At 48.7% G+C, this 13688-nt stretch overlaps 1 protein-coding gene across 1 annotated transcript; it reads right to left on the bottom strand.

Moving 5' to 3' along the window:
* Positions 1-2927: 2927 nt before the first annotated feature.
* On the bottom strand, positions 2928-10929 carry THUMPD1 (THUMP domain containing 1). The gene is made up of 4 exons (XM_003428277.3): positions 10711-10929; positions 6058-6229; positions 5176-5424; positions 2928-4541 (listed from the first exon to the last, which is right to left on the bottom strand). Exons 1-4 carry the CDS (start codon positions 10927-10929, stop codon positions 4120-4122), a joined length of 1062 nt encoding a protein of 353 aa, XP_003428325.2. The 3' UTR covers positions 2928-4119.
* Between the last annotated feature and the right edge of the window lie 2759 nt (positions 10930-13688).

The following is a 13688-nucleotide window of genomic DNA, read 5'->3' as shown; positions in this document are numbered from 1 at the left end:
TCTTTCCACTGACCCACACTGCTGCGTCGCATCCCTCTTCCCACCCAGAGATTAGTTCCGGGAGGGGGAGGGGGGAGGTAGCCTGTATGCCACTGAACTGTGTTGTTCTAGAGACACTAATTAATAATAAAGACATTTATTCATTCATTCAATAGTATTTATTGAGCGCTAAGTGCAGAGCACTGTACTAAGCGCTCGGAATGTACGATTCGGCAACGGATAGAGACGATCCCTGCCCATTGACGGGCTCACGGCATTTAAGCACTTACTGCGCGCTGCACCCTGGAGCCGAACCAAGGTTATCAGATCGGACACCTTCCCTGACGGCTCTCAAATATCTATCTCGCCCCCATTTTGCAGACAGGGAGACAGGCCCAGAGAGGTTAGCTGACTTGCTCAAGGTTATGCAGCAGGTCAGTGGCAGAGCTGGGACTCGAACCCAGAACTCCTGCTTCCCAGTCTTGTGCTCTTTCCTCAGATTCCAATTACGGATCCCAAAGCCACCGGTTTTGACTTTTAGCCCGTCCACGACCGAGCGGCGTGTCCTGGGAACTACCCAATGGCCACGGTAGGGTTTTGACTCTTCAATTCCGCAAGACCTTTTTTTCCACAGTCCCACTCAACGTACTCTCCATAATAGCAATAATTATATTGGCATTTGTTAAGCGCTTACTAAGTGCAGGGCACTGTTCTAAGCGCTGGGGTAGATACAGGGTCTTCAGGTTGTCCCAAGTGAGGCTCACAGTTAATCCCCATTTGACAGATGGGGGAACTGAAGGCCAGAGAAGTGAAGTGACTTGCCCACAGTCACACAGCTGACAAGTGGCCGAGCCGGGAATTCGAACCCATGACCTCTGACTCCGAAGCCCAGGCTCTTTCCACTGAGCCACGCTGCTTCCCCGTAGTGTTGCTTGAGGTGGAATTTCTGCAACGCTTCCTTGCAGACGATCTCTAATTTGTCTTACCGTCTGTCTCACCTGTCGTAATCTTTGAATCACGTGGACTTCAGTTGGCTTTTACGGAAGATCCCTTTGTAGCCAAATTTGGTTTAGGGGCCTGGCTTGTTCAGCTAAATTGGGATTTAAGTGCAGTTCAGTTCACAGACTACCCGAGTTCGTCTCAACTGCAGGGCAAGGAAAACTATTCAGTGCTACAGTGACCAGGACAGATTCTCATTCCTAATTGTGGTGTTTAAGTGCTTACTGTGTGCTAAGTACTGTAACGAGCACCGGGCTAGATCGAAGATAATCAGGTCAGCCGCAGCCCCGCATCAGACTTAGGCAGCGCAGGCAATGAATCCTAATTACACAGATGAGGAAACTGAGGCACTAAGAAGTTGAGACTTGCCCGAGATCACATGGTAGGCGCGCGGCAGAGTGGGAATTAGAACCCAGATCCTTTGACTCCCTAAGCACCGTAGGGTGAGAAGCAGAAAATGGGCCTAGGAGTCGGAGGACCTGGGTTCTAGTCCTGGCTCTGCCTCCTGTCTGACCCTGGGCAAAGAACTTCCCTGTGACTCAGTCACCTCCTCGGTAAAATAGTAATTAAAGCTGCGAGTCCCGGGTGGGACGGGGACTCTGCCTGACCTGATTGTCTTTTAAAAAAAAAAACGGCCACGGTCTTTCCCCTACCTAGGCCCCGCTCCTTCTCCTCTGGAGCCATTTTTAGAACGATACTGAAGCCACACGCTCTTAGGCCCAATTCCAGGAATCCCAGGCTGTAACATCCTGGAGGAGGGAAAGGAACATTCATCCAAATGGAGCTACCGCCGGCAGTAGATTTCAGTCAGAGGTATTAATTGAGCGCTTACTGTGTGAAGAGCTCTGTACTAAGTGCTTGGGAGAGTACTATACATGGGATTTGGTCGCTAAATTCCCTGCCCGCAACAAACTTCAGAGAGGGGAGACGGACCGGCTCGGCCACTTGTCAGCTGTGTGACTTTGGGCAAGTCACTTAACTTCTCGGTGCCTCAGTTACCTCATCTGTAAAGTGGGGATTAAGACTGTGAGCCCCACGTGGGACAACCCGATTCCCCTGTGTCTACCCCGGCGCTTAGAACAGTGCTCGGCATATAGTAAGCGCTTAACAAATACCGACGTTATTATTACATTAATGTAAGTAAGCTACGGACTTAGATACTCCTCCAATCCTCGTTTTGCAACCCACAAAACCACCCTGAGGTTTCTTCTAAGCTAAATTTCCCAGGCCTAGTGGAAAAAACACGGGCCTGGCAGTCAGAGGACCTGAGTTCTAATCCCCTGTCGTGTGACCATGGCCAAGTCATTTAACTGCTCTTGTGCCTCAGTTACCACATCTGTATAATGGAGGATTAAATCCTATTTCCTCCTACTGAGACTGGGAGCCTCATACGGAACAGGGACTGTGTCCAACCAGATTATCTTGTGTCTTCCCCAGCGCTTAGAACAGTGCTTGGCATTCATGCATTCAGTCGTATTTATTGAGCGCTTACTGTGTGCAGAGCACTGTACTAAGCGCTTGGAGCGTACGGTTCGGCAACAGATAGAGGCGATCCCTGCCTTATCACAGGCTCAGAGTCTAAATGGGGTGACAGACAACAAATAACAAGTAATCAGTTAATAACAGTCATGATGGCATTTGTTAGGTGTTTACTATATGTAAAGCACTGGGAAGGATACAAGGTGATCAGGTTGTCCCAAGTGAGGCTCACAGTTTTAATCCCCATTTTACAGATGGAGTAACTGAGGCCCAGAGAAGTGAAGTGACTTGCCCAAGTCACACAGCTGACAAGTGGCTGAGTGGGGATTTGAACCCATGACCTCTGACCCCCAAGCCCGGGCTCTTTCCACTGAGCCACGCTGCTTCTCTCTGCTTCACTTGACAAGTATTTAAAAAAAAAAACAAAACAGCCAAACCGAAAGCCAAAAAAAAGAAACCCCACACACCAATGACTAAAGAAAAGTTTATTTTCACATTTCTTAAAAGGAACTGTGAACACTGAGAAACAATACGGGCATACTTGCCGGTAATCAGTAACGAAATCAAAACGAGAAAGTAAACCATTGTGTATCGTTGACTTTTAAAATCATACTGAACGAGTTCCCTCCAGGCATACTTTGCAACAAGAGTTTACCTACTCTTCTCTACCTGGCAAAAACAAGTTAGCACGCCACTAAAATGAAGTGGAGCTGTTGAGATAACCGATCTGCCTTTCAAGGTTTAAAAAACAAAACCATTCAATTCTCACCCCGTCTTGGAATCTGTCGCTTAAGACTGCAACGTCGGTGTCCGGACAGCCTGGGCAACTGAAAGCCCACGCTGAACGACCAAACATCTTCAACACCAAGCACCGCAGAGTACCAAGAATTACTAAAGGGGAAGATCTGTTTACATGAGATTTTTTTTTTTAATCGCACAGTCAATATAAAAACTCATAAACCAACATGAATGGTATCAAATAACTTTTAGAAATGATCTAAAAAGGGAACCTATCATCCAGGGACATACGATGGATTAAAAAAACATATATGGCCATTTTTACACCCTTTGGTGCTTTTTGCCCAAGCTGTGGGAGAGAGGGGGACGTTCCTAGGCTCATCTCCCCTGTAAAGGAACTAAATATCTTCACCTTGCTAGAAACGAGAGTCCGCCAGAAAGACCTCAGAGTGCTCTCTCCTCTAAGACCCCTCTCGGTAACGCCTCCGAGGCTCTAGCATCTCCTCCGCAATCACCACCCGTCCCTTGGGAAGGCACGCTCCACTAGCGACGCAATCTGCCGGAGCAGCCCAGTGTACGCCGGCAGTTCTTGAACCGATAATCTTTCTGCTAGCAGAGCTTCCTTTCTCTTTTTTGAATTCAGAGGCCCATCCCAAAAGCCCAGGAACCAAACAGTAATTAGAGATTAAGTTGCTGACCCAGTCCCCGAGGCATCCAATAAATACAAATGCTGTTTAACTGAAAGGAGTTTCTAACCGAACATTTCTGCGTGACCTTTAGCGTTCGGGATCCAGTTCTCCTCCAGAGCCAATTTTGTCATCTGAATTTGAACAGTTCATTTGGAAAGCTGCCGGTGGTTTCTCTGTCCTATCCCGCCCCCTCCCTCTTTGATTACTTCTTCTTTCCGGGCAGATCACGTTCATCTCATTTGGAGTCCTCCCGGTCTTGGCTTCCATTTTCCGCTTTGATTTCTTTCCCGTTTTCTTCTTGGCTTTCGGAAGGCGGGTCTGGCTGTCCCACATCCTTACTGCTCCCCAGCACCGTCGGACTCCTCTTTCGATCTTCTTCGGCATCGCCTTCGTTGGATTTGGGCTCCTCCTTTAATTGGGTTTCATCCTCCGGCGTGGCTCGCTTTCCATTTCCCTCTGGAGCCGCTGTCTGAGCTGGTTTCGCCTGGCCCACCTCCTTGCTACTCTTCACCACTTCCTGAAGGTTATATTTTCTGAACAACATATAATCCTTCACCACACTCAAGCAGCAGACAGCTTTGATGATTTCTACGATGAGAGTGTACTGTGGATTGCTAAGGTCCACTTTGTTTTCCGGATTTAGGCTGCCCACTATTCCTGCAACAGAAAGAGAAAAAAAAAATCTTAGCCAGAAAAGACATCCCTTATCTTTATAAATCTGAAGGAGATTGTTTTCCTTCCTGCCCATTTTGGCTTGCTAGAAAAAGATCTCCCAATAATATTTTGAGAATATAACCTTCAAATGAATTAAAATACACCTGCAATTTCTTTTTTGCTACCAAAGATCCCCCAATAATATCTTGAGCATAACCTTCAAACGAATTAATACACCTGCAATTTCTTTTTTGCTACAAAACATCCCCCAATAATATTCTGAGAGCATAACCTTCAAATTAAAATATACCTGCAATTCTTCTTTGAGACTCTTCTGAAAAATCAATACAAGTAAATCAAGTCACTTGTTAAGGCAGAAATGTTGTTTAAAACTGATCTGAAAAAGGTTCACCTCAAAATTCTCCATTTACTACCTTAAAAAAAAAATTTCCAGCAAGTTCCAGTGCATGGAACTCAAGCGCTGAGTTTGGTTGGAAATACGTCTTTAATGTGCTCATTCTTTGAAGGGGTAAAAAAAAATCGGTCCATTACCAACAATTTGATCAATGTACAGTTGCCCGTTTTGAATAAACTGCTCACTCAATTATCATTGTAATTACATGAAATTCACACACACCTGCTAATTCTCGGATGACTTCTTCTCTGTTCAGGTGGCTGTTGTTACGCGCTTTGTAAATAATCTGGAATGTTCCTTTATTAGGAACCTTAAACCAAGGCTCCAAGAAGTTCTCAGCATACTTTTTCATATCTTCTAGGAAAGCCTTGCACGTGCCCGATATGGGCAACATCCGCAATATAACCCGGGTTTTCTTCTTCTTAGTGGTATACATGTCCTGCAAGATATGATGCACTAGCTTTTCAGGCTCTGCAAAGAGAAAAAAGCACAGTGAGTAAGAACAAGTTTAAGAACGTGTCTCTGGCTACGCCCTTCAAAATAAAGAGGCACAGCCTCGTTCGTGACCAAAAAAAATAAAGAAAAATAGATCCCCCGAATTACATTTACATAGTCTAGGGATCTTTTCAAACTCATGTTGCTAGAACCGATAAAATCTGGGTTTGAAAGAATTGAGGCATCAGACACATCGATATTCACTAACTTCAAATACTTCCCGTAGGTCGTTGTCATTTCAGACCACTATCATAACCAGGAGAGATGGAAGGAAAATTTTGCACTTGAGATATATTTAAGCGAGACTACCAAAACAGAGGGGTGGTAAAAAGACCCTTCCCTTAGTATGCTTTTCAGTGTTTTAGTGTTTTTCTCCTCCTGCTGTTACACCGAGGAGGGACGAGACAAGGTCAGGGAGGAAGCAACTCCAGGGCAAACGCGTGGATCTGTCGTTCCTTGTCTATTTCCAAGTGCCGGGTCCAGAGCTCTGCTTCCCCACCACCCAAAGGCACTCAATGAATACAAAATAAAAGAACAGATGCAGAGCCTCTCACATCCCAGATCTAAATATCCAAGCCCGCCGCTCTGGGCTGAGCAAGTCAGACACACCTAAGCCGAGCGTTCTGATGAAGACCACGTTATTTGCTCCGCTCTCCACCGACTGGAATCGTCTTAACCTCAGTTCATTGGAGGCCTGAATCTCGCTGACTTCTTTCTTCAAGGCAGCTTCCATGTCATCATCCTCTTCGCTTCCTGGTGGTTTATCATCCTTGTCTGTAAACTGTTTATAAGAAGTTGAAAGGTTTAAATTTAAAATGGTGACGCCGCTGAACATTTAAAACCGGTCATCAAATGTTCAGGAGCTTGAGCTGCGTGGTAGAATCCAGAACGGGTCAGATGGCCAATTAAACCTTAATTGGAGTGAGAAAGTGCAGACAATTTACAATGGATTGGCACCATTTTTTTTTTTGAGGGGGCCACCTAGCATAGGTGGGGGAAAGTTAATGAATCAATCACTTCACGGTACCAATTCAATCTCCCTGGTTCCTAATATTGCATCTTCTCCTGAGGAGCCGTTATACCTGCGCCTCTAAACCTTAGCGGATCCCGATTTTAAGCCAGAATAAAAACCACTTAATATTATGGTATTTGTTAAGCACTTACTGGGTGCCAAGCACTGTTCTAAGTGTTGGGGTGGACACAGGTTAATCGTGTTGGACACACGCTTCCGGGTTACTGGTGGAGAAACGGAAGAACGGGAGGCTTCGGGAGCACACCGGGCAAACTCCCGCGATCTGCCGGGGATCGGGATTCCGGCCTTCGGGTACGGATCAGAGATCTCCCTACTGTGTTGAAAGGAAAAGTGGTCTAAAACAGGGCACCTCAGGACGACTGGGCTCCACGGCCAGACCCAGTTCGACGGGCGGGAGGGACCGGGGGCGAGCTCACAGCACGGACCCGCCTGTCGGCCTTTCCCTGTCACCGAGTCAGAGGTCCTGGATTCTCAGTCCGGCTCCGCCACTGGCCTGCTGTGTGATCTTTGGCAAGTCCCTCAATAATAATAATAATAATAATAATAATAATACAATAATGTTGGTATTTAAGTGCTTACTATGTGCCGAGCCCCGTTCTAAGCGCTGGGGTAGAGAGAGGGTAATCAGGTTGTCCCACATGAGGCTCATCCCTCTGGACCTGGGTCCTCATCCCCACTGCACTTATGTTCACATCTTTAACTTTTATGCTACAGTTTATCTTAATGCATGTCTCCCCCTCTAGACTATAAGCTTCTTGTGGGCAGTGAATGCGTCTACCAACTCTGTTGCACTGTACTCTCCCAAGCGCTTAGTACGGTGCTTTGCACACAGAAAGCGCTCTGCACACAGCGAGTGCTCAATAAATACCATTATCATACCTGCTCCCTCTTAGACTGTGAGGCCCAGGTAAGACTGGGACTGTATCCGGCCTGATTATCCTGTATCTCCCTCCAGTGCCTAGCACAGTGCTCGGCACCTAGTAAGGGCCTAACGTATACCTGATTAAGGGAAGCTTTGTAGGGAAGTGGTAGAGCGCCGGTCTCGGAGCCAGAGGACCCTTGAGTTTGAGTTAATAATAATAATGTTGGTATTTGTTAAGCGCTACTATGTGCAGAGCACTGTTCTAAGCGCTGGGGGAGATACAGGGTAATCGGGTTGTCCCACGTGAGGCTCACAGTTAATCCCCATTTTCCCGATGAGGTAACCGAGGCAGAGAGAAGTTAGGTGACTTGCCCGTGGACACACAGCTGCCAAGGGGTAGAGCCGGAATTCGAACCCATGACCTCTGACTCCCAAGCCCGGGCTCTTTCCACTGACCCACGCTGTTGTGTTGCTTATCTGCCATTCATTCAGTCATATTTATTGAGCACTTACTGTGTGCAGAGCACTTTACTAAGCGCCTGGGAGAGTACAATATAACAATGAACAGACAATATTCCTGCCCACAATGAGTTCACAGTCTAGAGGGGGAAAACGACATTAATACAAATATAAATAGATAAATTACAGGCATATACATATGTGATTCGGGGATGGGAGGGAGGATGAATGAAAGAGCAAGTAAGAGGAGTGCAGAAAGGAATGGAAGAGGAGAAGAGAGGGACTTTGGGAAGACTTATTGCAGGAGATGGGACGTATAGTCATTCAATTGTATTTACTGAGCACTTACGGTGTGCGGAGCACTGTGCTAAGCGCTTGGAATGTACAATTTGACAACAGATAGAGACAATCCCTGCCCCACAATGAGCTCATATTTATACTGTCTGTTTCTTTGTACCGATGTCAAGCTCCCCTCTTCTAGGATGTGAGCAGAGACTGTCACTCTTTATTGCTGTACTGTACTTTCCCAAGCGCTAGTACTGCGCTCTGCACGCCGTAAGCCCTAACTAGGATTTAATGAATATATTGTGAAAGAATGAATGACTGTGGGTGAGTCACTTCTCTGTACCTCAGTTTCCGCATCTGTAAAAGGGGGATAATAATACCTGCCTCCTCCACCTACCTCTAGGGGTCGTGGAGGGCAGAAGTGAGCTAATGGATGTGGCAGCGTTTGGGGAATAAACTGCTATAGAAAACCTAGGGATTATTAGCTGGGGCTCAGAGCCTTAATCCCCATTTTCCAGATGAGGCAACTGAGGCCCAGAGAAGGGAAGGGACTTGCCCGAGGTCCCACAGCAGACTAGGGACGGTGGTGGGATTAGAACCCACGTCCTCTGACTGCCGAGCCCGTGTTATTTCATTTCTTTGTACTGATGTCTGTTGCCCCCAGGCTGCGAGCTCGTTGTGGGCAGGGAATGTGTCTAATGTGTTTTATGGTTGCACTGTACTTTCCCAAGCGTTTAGTCCAGTGCTCTGCGCGCTACTCTCTTCTCCTCTTCAAAGTCCCACTGAGGGCTCACCTCCTCCAGGAGACCTTCCCAGATTGAGCCCTCCCTTTCCCTCCGCCCCTCCTCCTCTCCCTATTCCCCCTTCCCCGCCCCACAGCACTTGTGCCCATTTGTAGATATTATTTATTGCTCTATTTTATTAACGATGTGTACATAGCTATGATTCTATTGATCTATTTTGATGCTATTGACGCCTGACGACCTGTTTTGTTTTGTTGTCTTTTCCCCTCCCTTTTAGACTGTGAGCCCGTTGTTGGGCAGGGACCGTCTCCATCTGTGCCCCAATTGTACCTTCCAAGCGCTCAGTCCAGTGCTCTGCACATAGTAGGCGCTCAAGAAATACGACTGAATAAATACGATTGGATGAAGGAATGAATGAATCAATCAATGTGAGTGAATGAATAACGTCCATTCCAAGCGCTTAGGACAGTGCTCTGCACATAGGCAAGCGCTTAGTATAGTGCTCTGCACATACTAAGCACTCCATAAATACTACTGAATGAATAGTATGCGCTCAGTAAGTAGGACTGAATGAATACGATTGGATGAAGGAATGAAGAAATACGAGCGAATGAATAAATGCCGTCCATTCAAAGCGCTTAGGCCAGGGCTCTGCACTTAGTAGGTGCTCCATAAATACGATTGGATGAAGGAATGAATGAATCAAGAAATATGAGTGAATGAATGCCGTTCATTCCAAGCGCTTAGAACAGTGCTCTGCACATAGTAAGCGCTCAATACATACGATGGAATGAATACGATTGGATGAAGGAATGAATGAATTAATGCCATCCATTCCAAGCGCTTAGGACAGTGCTCTGCACATAGTAGGTGCTCAATGAATACAAGTGAATGAATGAATACGATTGGATAAAGGAATGAATGAATGAAATACAAGTGAATGAATGAATGCCGTCCATGCCAAGCGCTTAGGACAGCGCTCTGCACATAGGCGCTCAATAAACACGATGGAATGAATGAATATGATTGGAGGAAGGAAGGAATGAATGAATAATAATAATGTTGGTATTTGTTAAGCGCTTACTATGTGCCGAGCACTGTTCTAAGCGCTGGGGTAGACACAGGGGAAGCAGGTTGTCCCACGTGGGGCTCACAGTCTTAATCCCCATTTTACAGATGAGGGAACTGAGGCACAGAGAAGTTAAGTGACTTGCCCACAGTCACACAGCTGACAGGTGGCAGAGCTGGGATTCGAACTCATGAGCCCTGACTCCAAAGCCCATGCTCTTTCCACTGCGCCACGCTGCTTCTTACGAGTGAATGAATGAATGCCGTCCATTCCAAGCGCTTAGGACAGTGCTCTGCACATAGTAGGTGCTCAATAAATACGATGGAATGAACAGGATTGGATGGAGTGAATGTATGACGTCCATTCCGAGCGCTTGGGACAGTGCTCTGCACATAGTAGGTGCTCAATAAATACGATGGAATGAATAGGATTGGAGGAAGGAACGAATGCATGAATCAATTCGAGTGAATGAATGAATGCCGTCCATTCCAAGCGCTTGGGACAGTGCTCTGCACATAGTAGGTGCTCAATAAATACGATGGAATGAATAGGATTGGAGGGAGGATCGAATGCATGAATCAGTACGAGTGAATGCCGTCCACTCCAAGCGCTTAGGACAGTGCTCTGCACATGGCAGGCGCTCAGGCCCTACGATGGAACGAATAGGACTGGAGGGAGGGAGGAATGAATGAATGAAGAAATCCAATCGGGTGGATGGATGAATGAGGGCGGGGGAGAGGGGATGCTCCCCGCGCAGGCGCACTGGGGCGCGGCGGGCGCCCCCTGCCGGCCGCCGGGCGCGGGGCCTCACCTGCTCCGGGCCGTAGAGGCGGTCGGCGTACTCTCCGAGGAGGCTGTAGGCCTCCTCGACGCACTTGCGCTCGTTCATGTTGCAGGTGATGAGGATGCCCTGCAGGCCGGGCTCCAGCTGCCGAGGCCCGCCGCCGCGCCGGGGCCGCTTGGCCGCCACGAACTGCGCCTTGGCGCGCCGCTTCCCCCCGCCGGCCGCGGCGGCCTGCTCCGCCGCCATTTTCCGAGGGCCGCCGCCCCCCCCCGCCCGCCCGTCGGCGCGGGGCGCTGACGTCACGGGCGCCCTGCCTCGCCGGCGCGGGCGGGTGACGTCACGGGCGCTTCTCCCTCCCCCCTCCCGCCCGACCCGCTCTTTCTCCTCCCCAGTGCGGCCGGGTCCTAAAGCCCGCCGGGTGGAGGCGCTCGTCTCCGTGGAAACGCTCCTCGTCTCCATGGAAACGGGGACCGCCGCCTCCCCCGGAGGCCGCGAGCGAGGGATGGCTTTTCTGGTTGCTAAACGCTTACTAGTCATTCGGTAGTATTTATTGAGCGCTTACTATGCGCAGAGCACTCGACTAAGCGCTTGGGATGGACATATATCTTCGTCACCCTATTTATTTTGTTCAATGAGATGTACATCACCCTGATTCTATTTATTTGCCATTGTTTTAATGAGATGTTCTTCCCCTCGACTCTATTTATTGCCATTGTTCTCGTCTGCCTGTCTCCCCCGATTAGACTGGCTCAGTGGAAAGAGCACGGGCTTGGGAGTCAGAGGTCATGAGTTCGAATCCTGGCTCCGCCACTCGTCAGCTGTGTGACTGTGGGCAAGTCACTTCACTTCTCTGTGCCTCAGTTACCTCATCTGTAAAATGGGGATTAACCGTGAGCCTCACGTGGGACAATCTGATTCCCCCGTATCTACCCCAGCGCTTAGAACAGTGCTCGGCACATAATAAGCGCTTAACAAATACCAACATTATTATTATTATTATAGACTGTAAGCCCTCAAAGGGCAGGGACTGTCCCTATCTGTTACCGATTTGTCCATTCCAAGCGCTTAATACAGTGCTCTACACATAGTAAGCGCTCAATAAATACTATTGAATACAGTTGGCCAACAGATAGAGACAATCCCTGCCCAGTGACGGGCTCACAGTCTAATCGGGGGAGACGGACAAAAACGAGACAACATAATCACGATAAATAATAATGATAATTATGGTATTTGTTAAGCGCTTACCATGTGCAGAGCACTGTTCTAAGCGCTGAGGTAGATACGGGGTCATCAGATTGTCCCACGTGGGGCGCACATTTTTAAATCCCCATTTTTACAGATGAGGGAACTGAGGCACAGAGAAGCTAAGTGACTTGCCCAAGGTCACCCAGCAGACAAGTAGCGGAGCCGGGATTAGAACCCACGGCCTCCGACTCCCAAGCCCGGGCTCTTTCCACTAAGCCAAATAGAATCAAGGGAAGGGGCACCTCATGAACAAAATAAATAGGGAAATAAAATATATATATCCAAATGAGCACAGTGCTGAGGGGAGGGAAAGGGAGAGGGGGAGGAGCAGAGGGAAAGGGGGGCTCAGCTGAGGGGAGGGGAAGGGGGAGCAGAGGGAAAAGGGGAAGCTCAGTTTGGAGGTGCCAAGCACTGTTCTAAGCACTGGGGTGGATACAAGGGGATCAGGTGGTCCCACGTGGGGCTCACAGTAATAATGTTGGTATTTGTTAAGCGCTTACTATGAGCAGAGCACTGTTCTAAGCGCCGGGGTAGACACGGGAGAATCAAGTTGTCCCACGTGGGGCTCACAGTCCTCATCCCCATTTTCCAGATGAGGGAACTGAGGCCCAGAGAAGTGAAGCGACTTGCCCGCAGTCACACAGCTGACAGGTTGCCGAGCCACAGTCTTCATCCCCATTTGACAGATAGGGTGGCTGAGGCCCAGAGAAGTGAAATGACTTGCCCAAAGTCACACGGCTGACAAGTGGCTGAGCCGGCCTTCGAACCCACGACCTCCGACTCCCAAGCCCGGCCTCTTTCCACTGTGCCACGCTACTTCATGAAAAAAATAAATAGAGCAATAAATGATGTCTACAAATGTGCACAAGTGCTGTGGGGAGGGAGAGGGAGGGAGGGAGGGAGGGAGCGCTGAGTCCAGGGCTCTGCACATAGTAAGGGCTCAATAAATACTAGGGAATGAATGAATGAGGCGGGGGAATGGGGAGGAGGAGCAGAGGGAAAGGGAGGGCTCAGTGTGGGAAGGCCTCCTGGAGGAGGTGAGCTCTCAGCGGGGCTTTGAAGAGGGGAAGAGAGTTAGTCTGTGTGCAGAGCACTGGACTAAACGCTTGGGAGGTTGGGCGGAGGGAGAGGAAGGAGTTCAGACAGCGGCAGGGTCCAAGGCAGAGGCTCCACCCCTGCTGTGTGACCCTGGGCAAGTCACTTAACGTCCCTGTGCCTCAGTTACGTCATCTGGAAAATGGGGATTTAAAAAGTCGGTATTTGTTAAGCGCTTACTACGTGCCAAGCACTGTTCCTAGCACTGGGAGAGATACAGGGTCATCAGGTGGTCCCACGTGGGGCTCACATTCTTCATCCCCATTTGACGGAGGAGGTAACTGAGGCACAGAGAAGCAAAGTGACTCGCCCACACAGCAGACAAGTGGCGGAACCGGGATTAGAACCCACGTCCTCTGACTCCCCAGCCCGGGCTCCTGACCCTAAGCCACGCTGCTTCTCTGTCAGCCCCATAACAGGGACTGCGTCCCAATCCGATTGACCTGTATCTACCCCGGCGCTCAGTACAGTGCCTGGCACATAGTAAGCAATTAGCAAATACCCTCAAAGGGGGCCGAGACAGGGGCAGGGTCTGGGCCAAGAGGCAGAGTCGCATGACTTCCCGCATCACTCTTTGCAACTCTTTGCACGTATTTATAATTCTATTTATTTTATTAACGATGCGTATATACCTATAATTCTATTTATATTGACGCCGTTGA

This window comes from Ornithorhynchus anatinus, chromosome 2, assembly GCF_004115215.2.
Source record: "Ornithorhynchus anatinus isolate Pmale09 chromosome 2, mOrnAna1.pri.v4, whole genome shotgun sequence".
Taxonomy (NCBI): Eukaryota; Metazoa; Chordata; class Mammalia; order Monotremata; family Ornithorhynchidae; genus Ornithorhynchus; species Ornithorhynchus anatinus.
The sequence above is the reverse complement of the archived record's forward strand: the minus strand, read 5'-3'. Positions and strand labels throughout refer to the sequence as shown.

Coding starts and splice junctions, on each gene's coding strand:
- THUMPD1 (XM_003428277.3), bottom strand. CDS start 10,929: ATGGCGGCGGAGCAGGCCGCCGCGGCCGGCGGGGGGAAGCGGCGCGCC. Junction 6,230..10,710: donor GCCTCTACGGCCCGGAGCAG/GTGAGGCCCCGC, acceptor TCTTATAAACAG/TTTACAGACAAGGATGATAA. Junction 4,542..5,175: donor AGTCATCCGAGAATTAGCAG/GTGTGTGTGAAT, acceptor TTTCTGTTGCAG/GAATAGTGGGCAGCCTAAAT.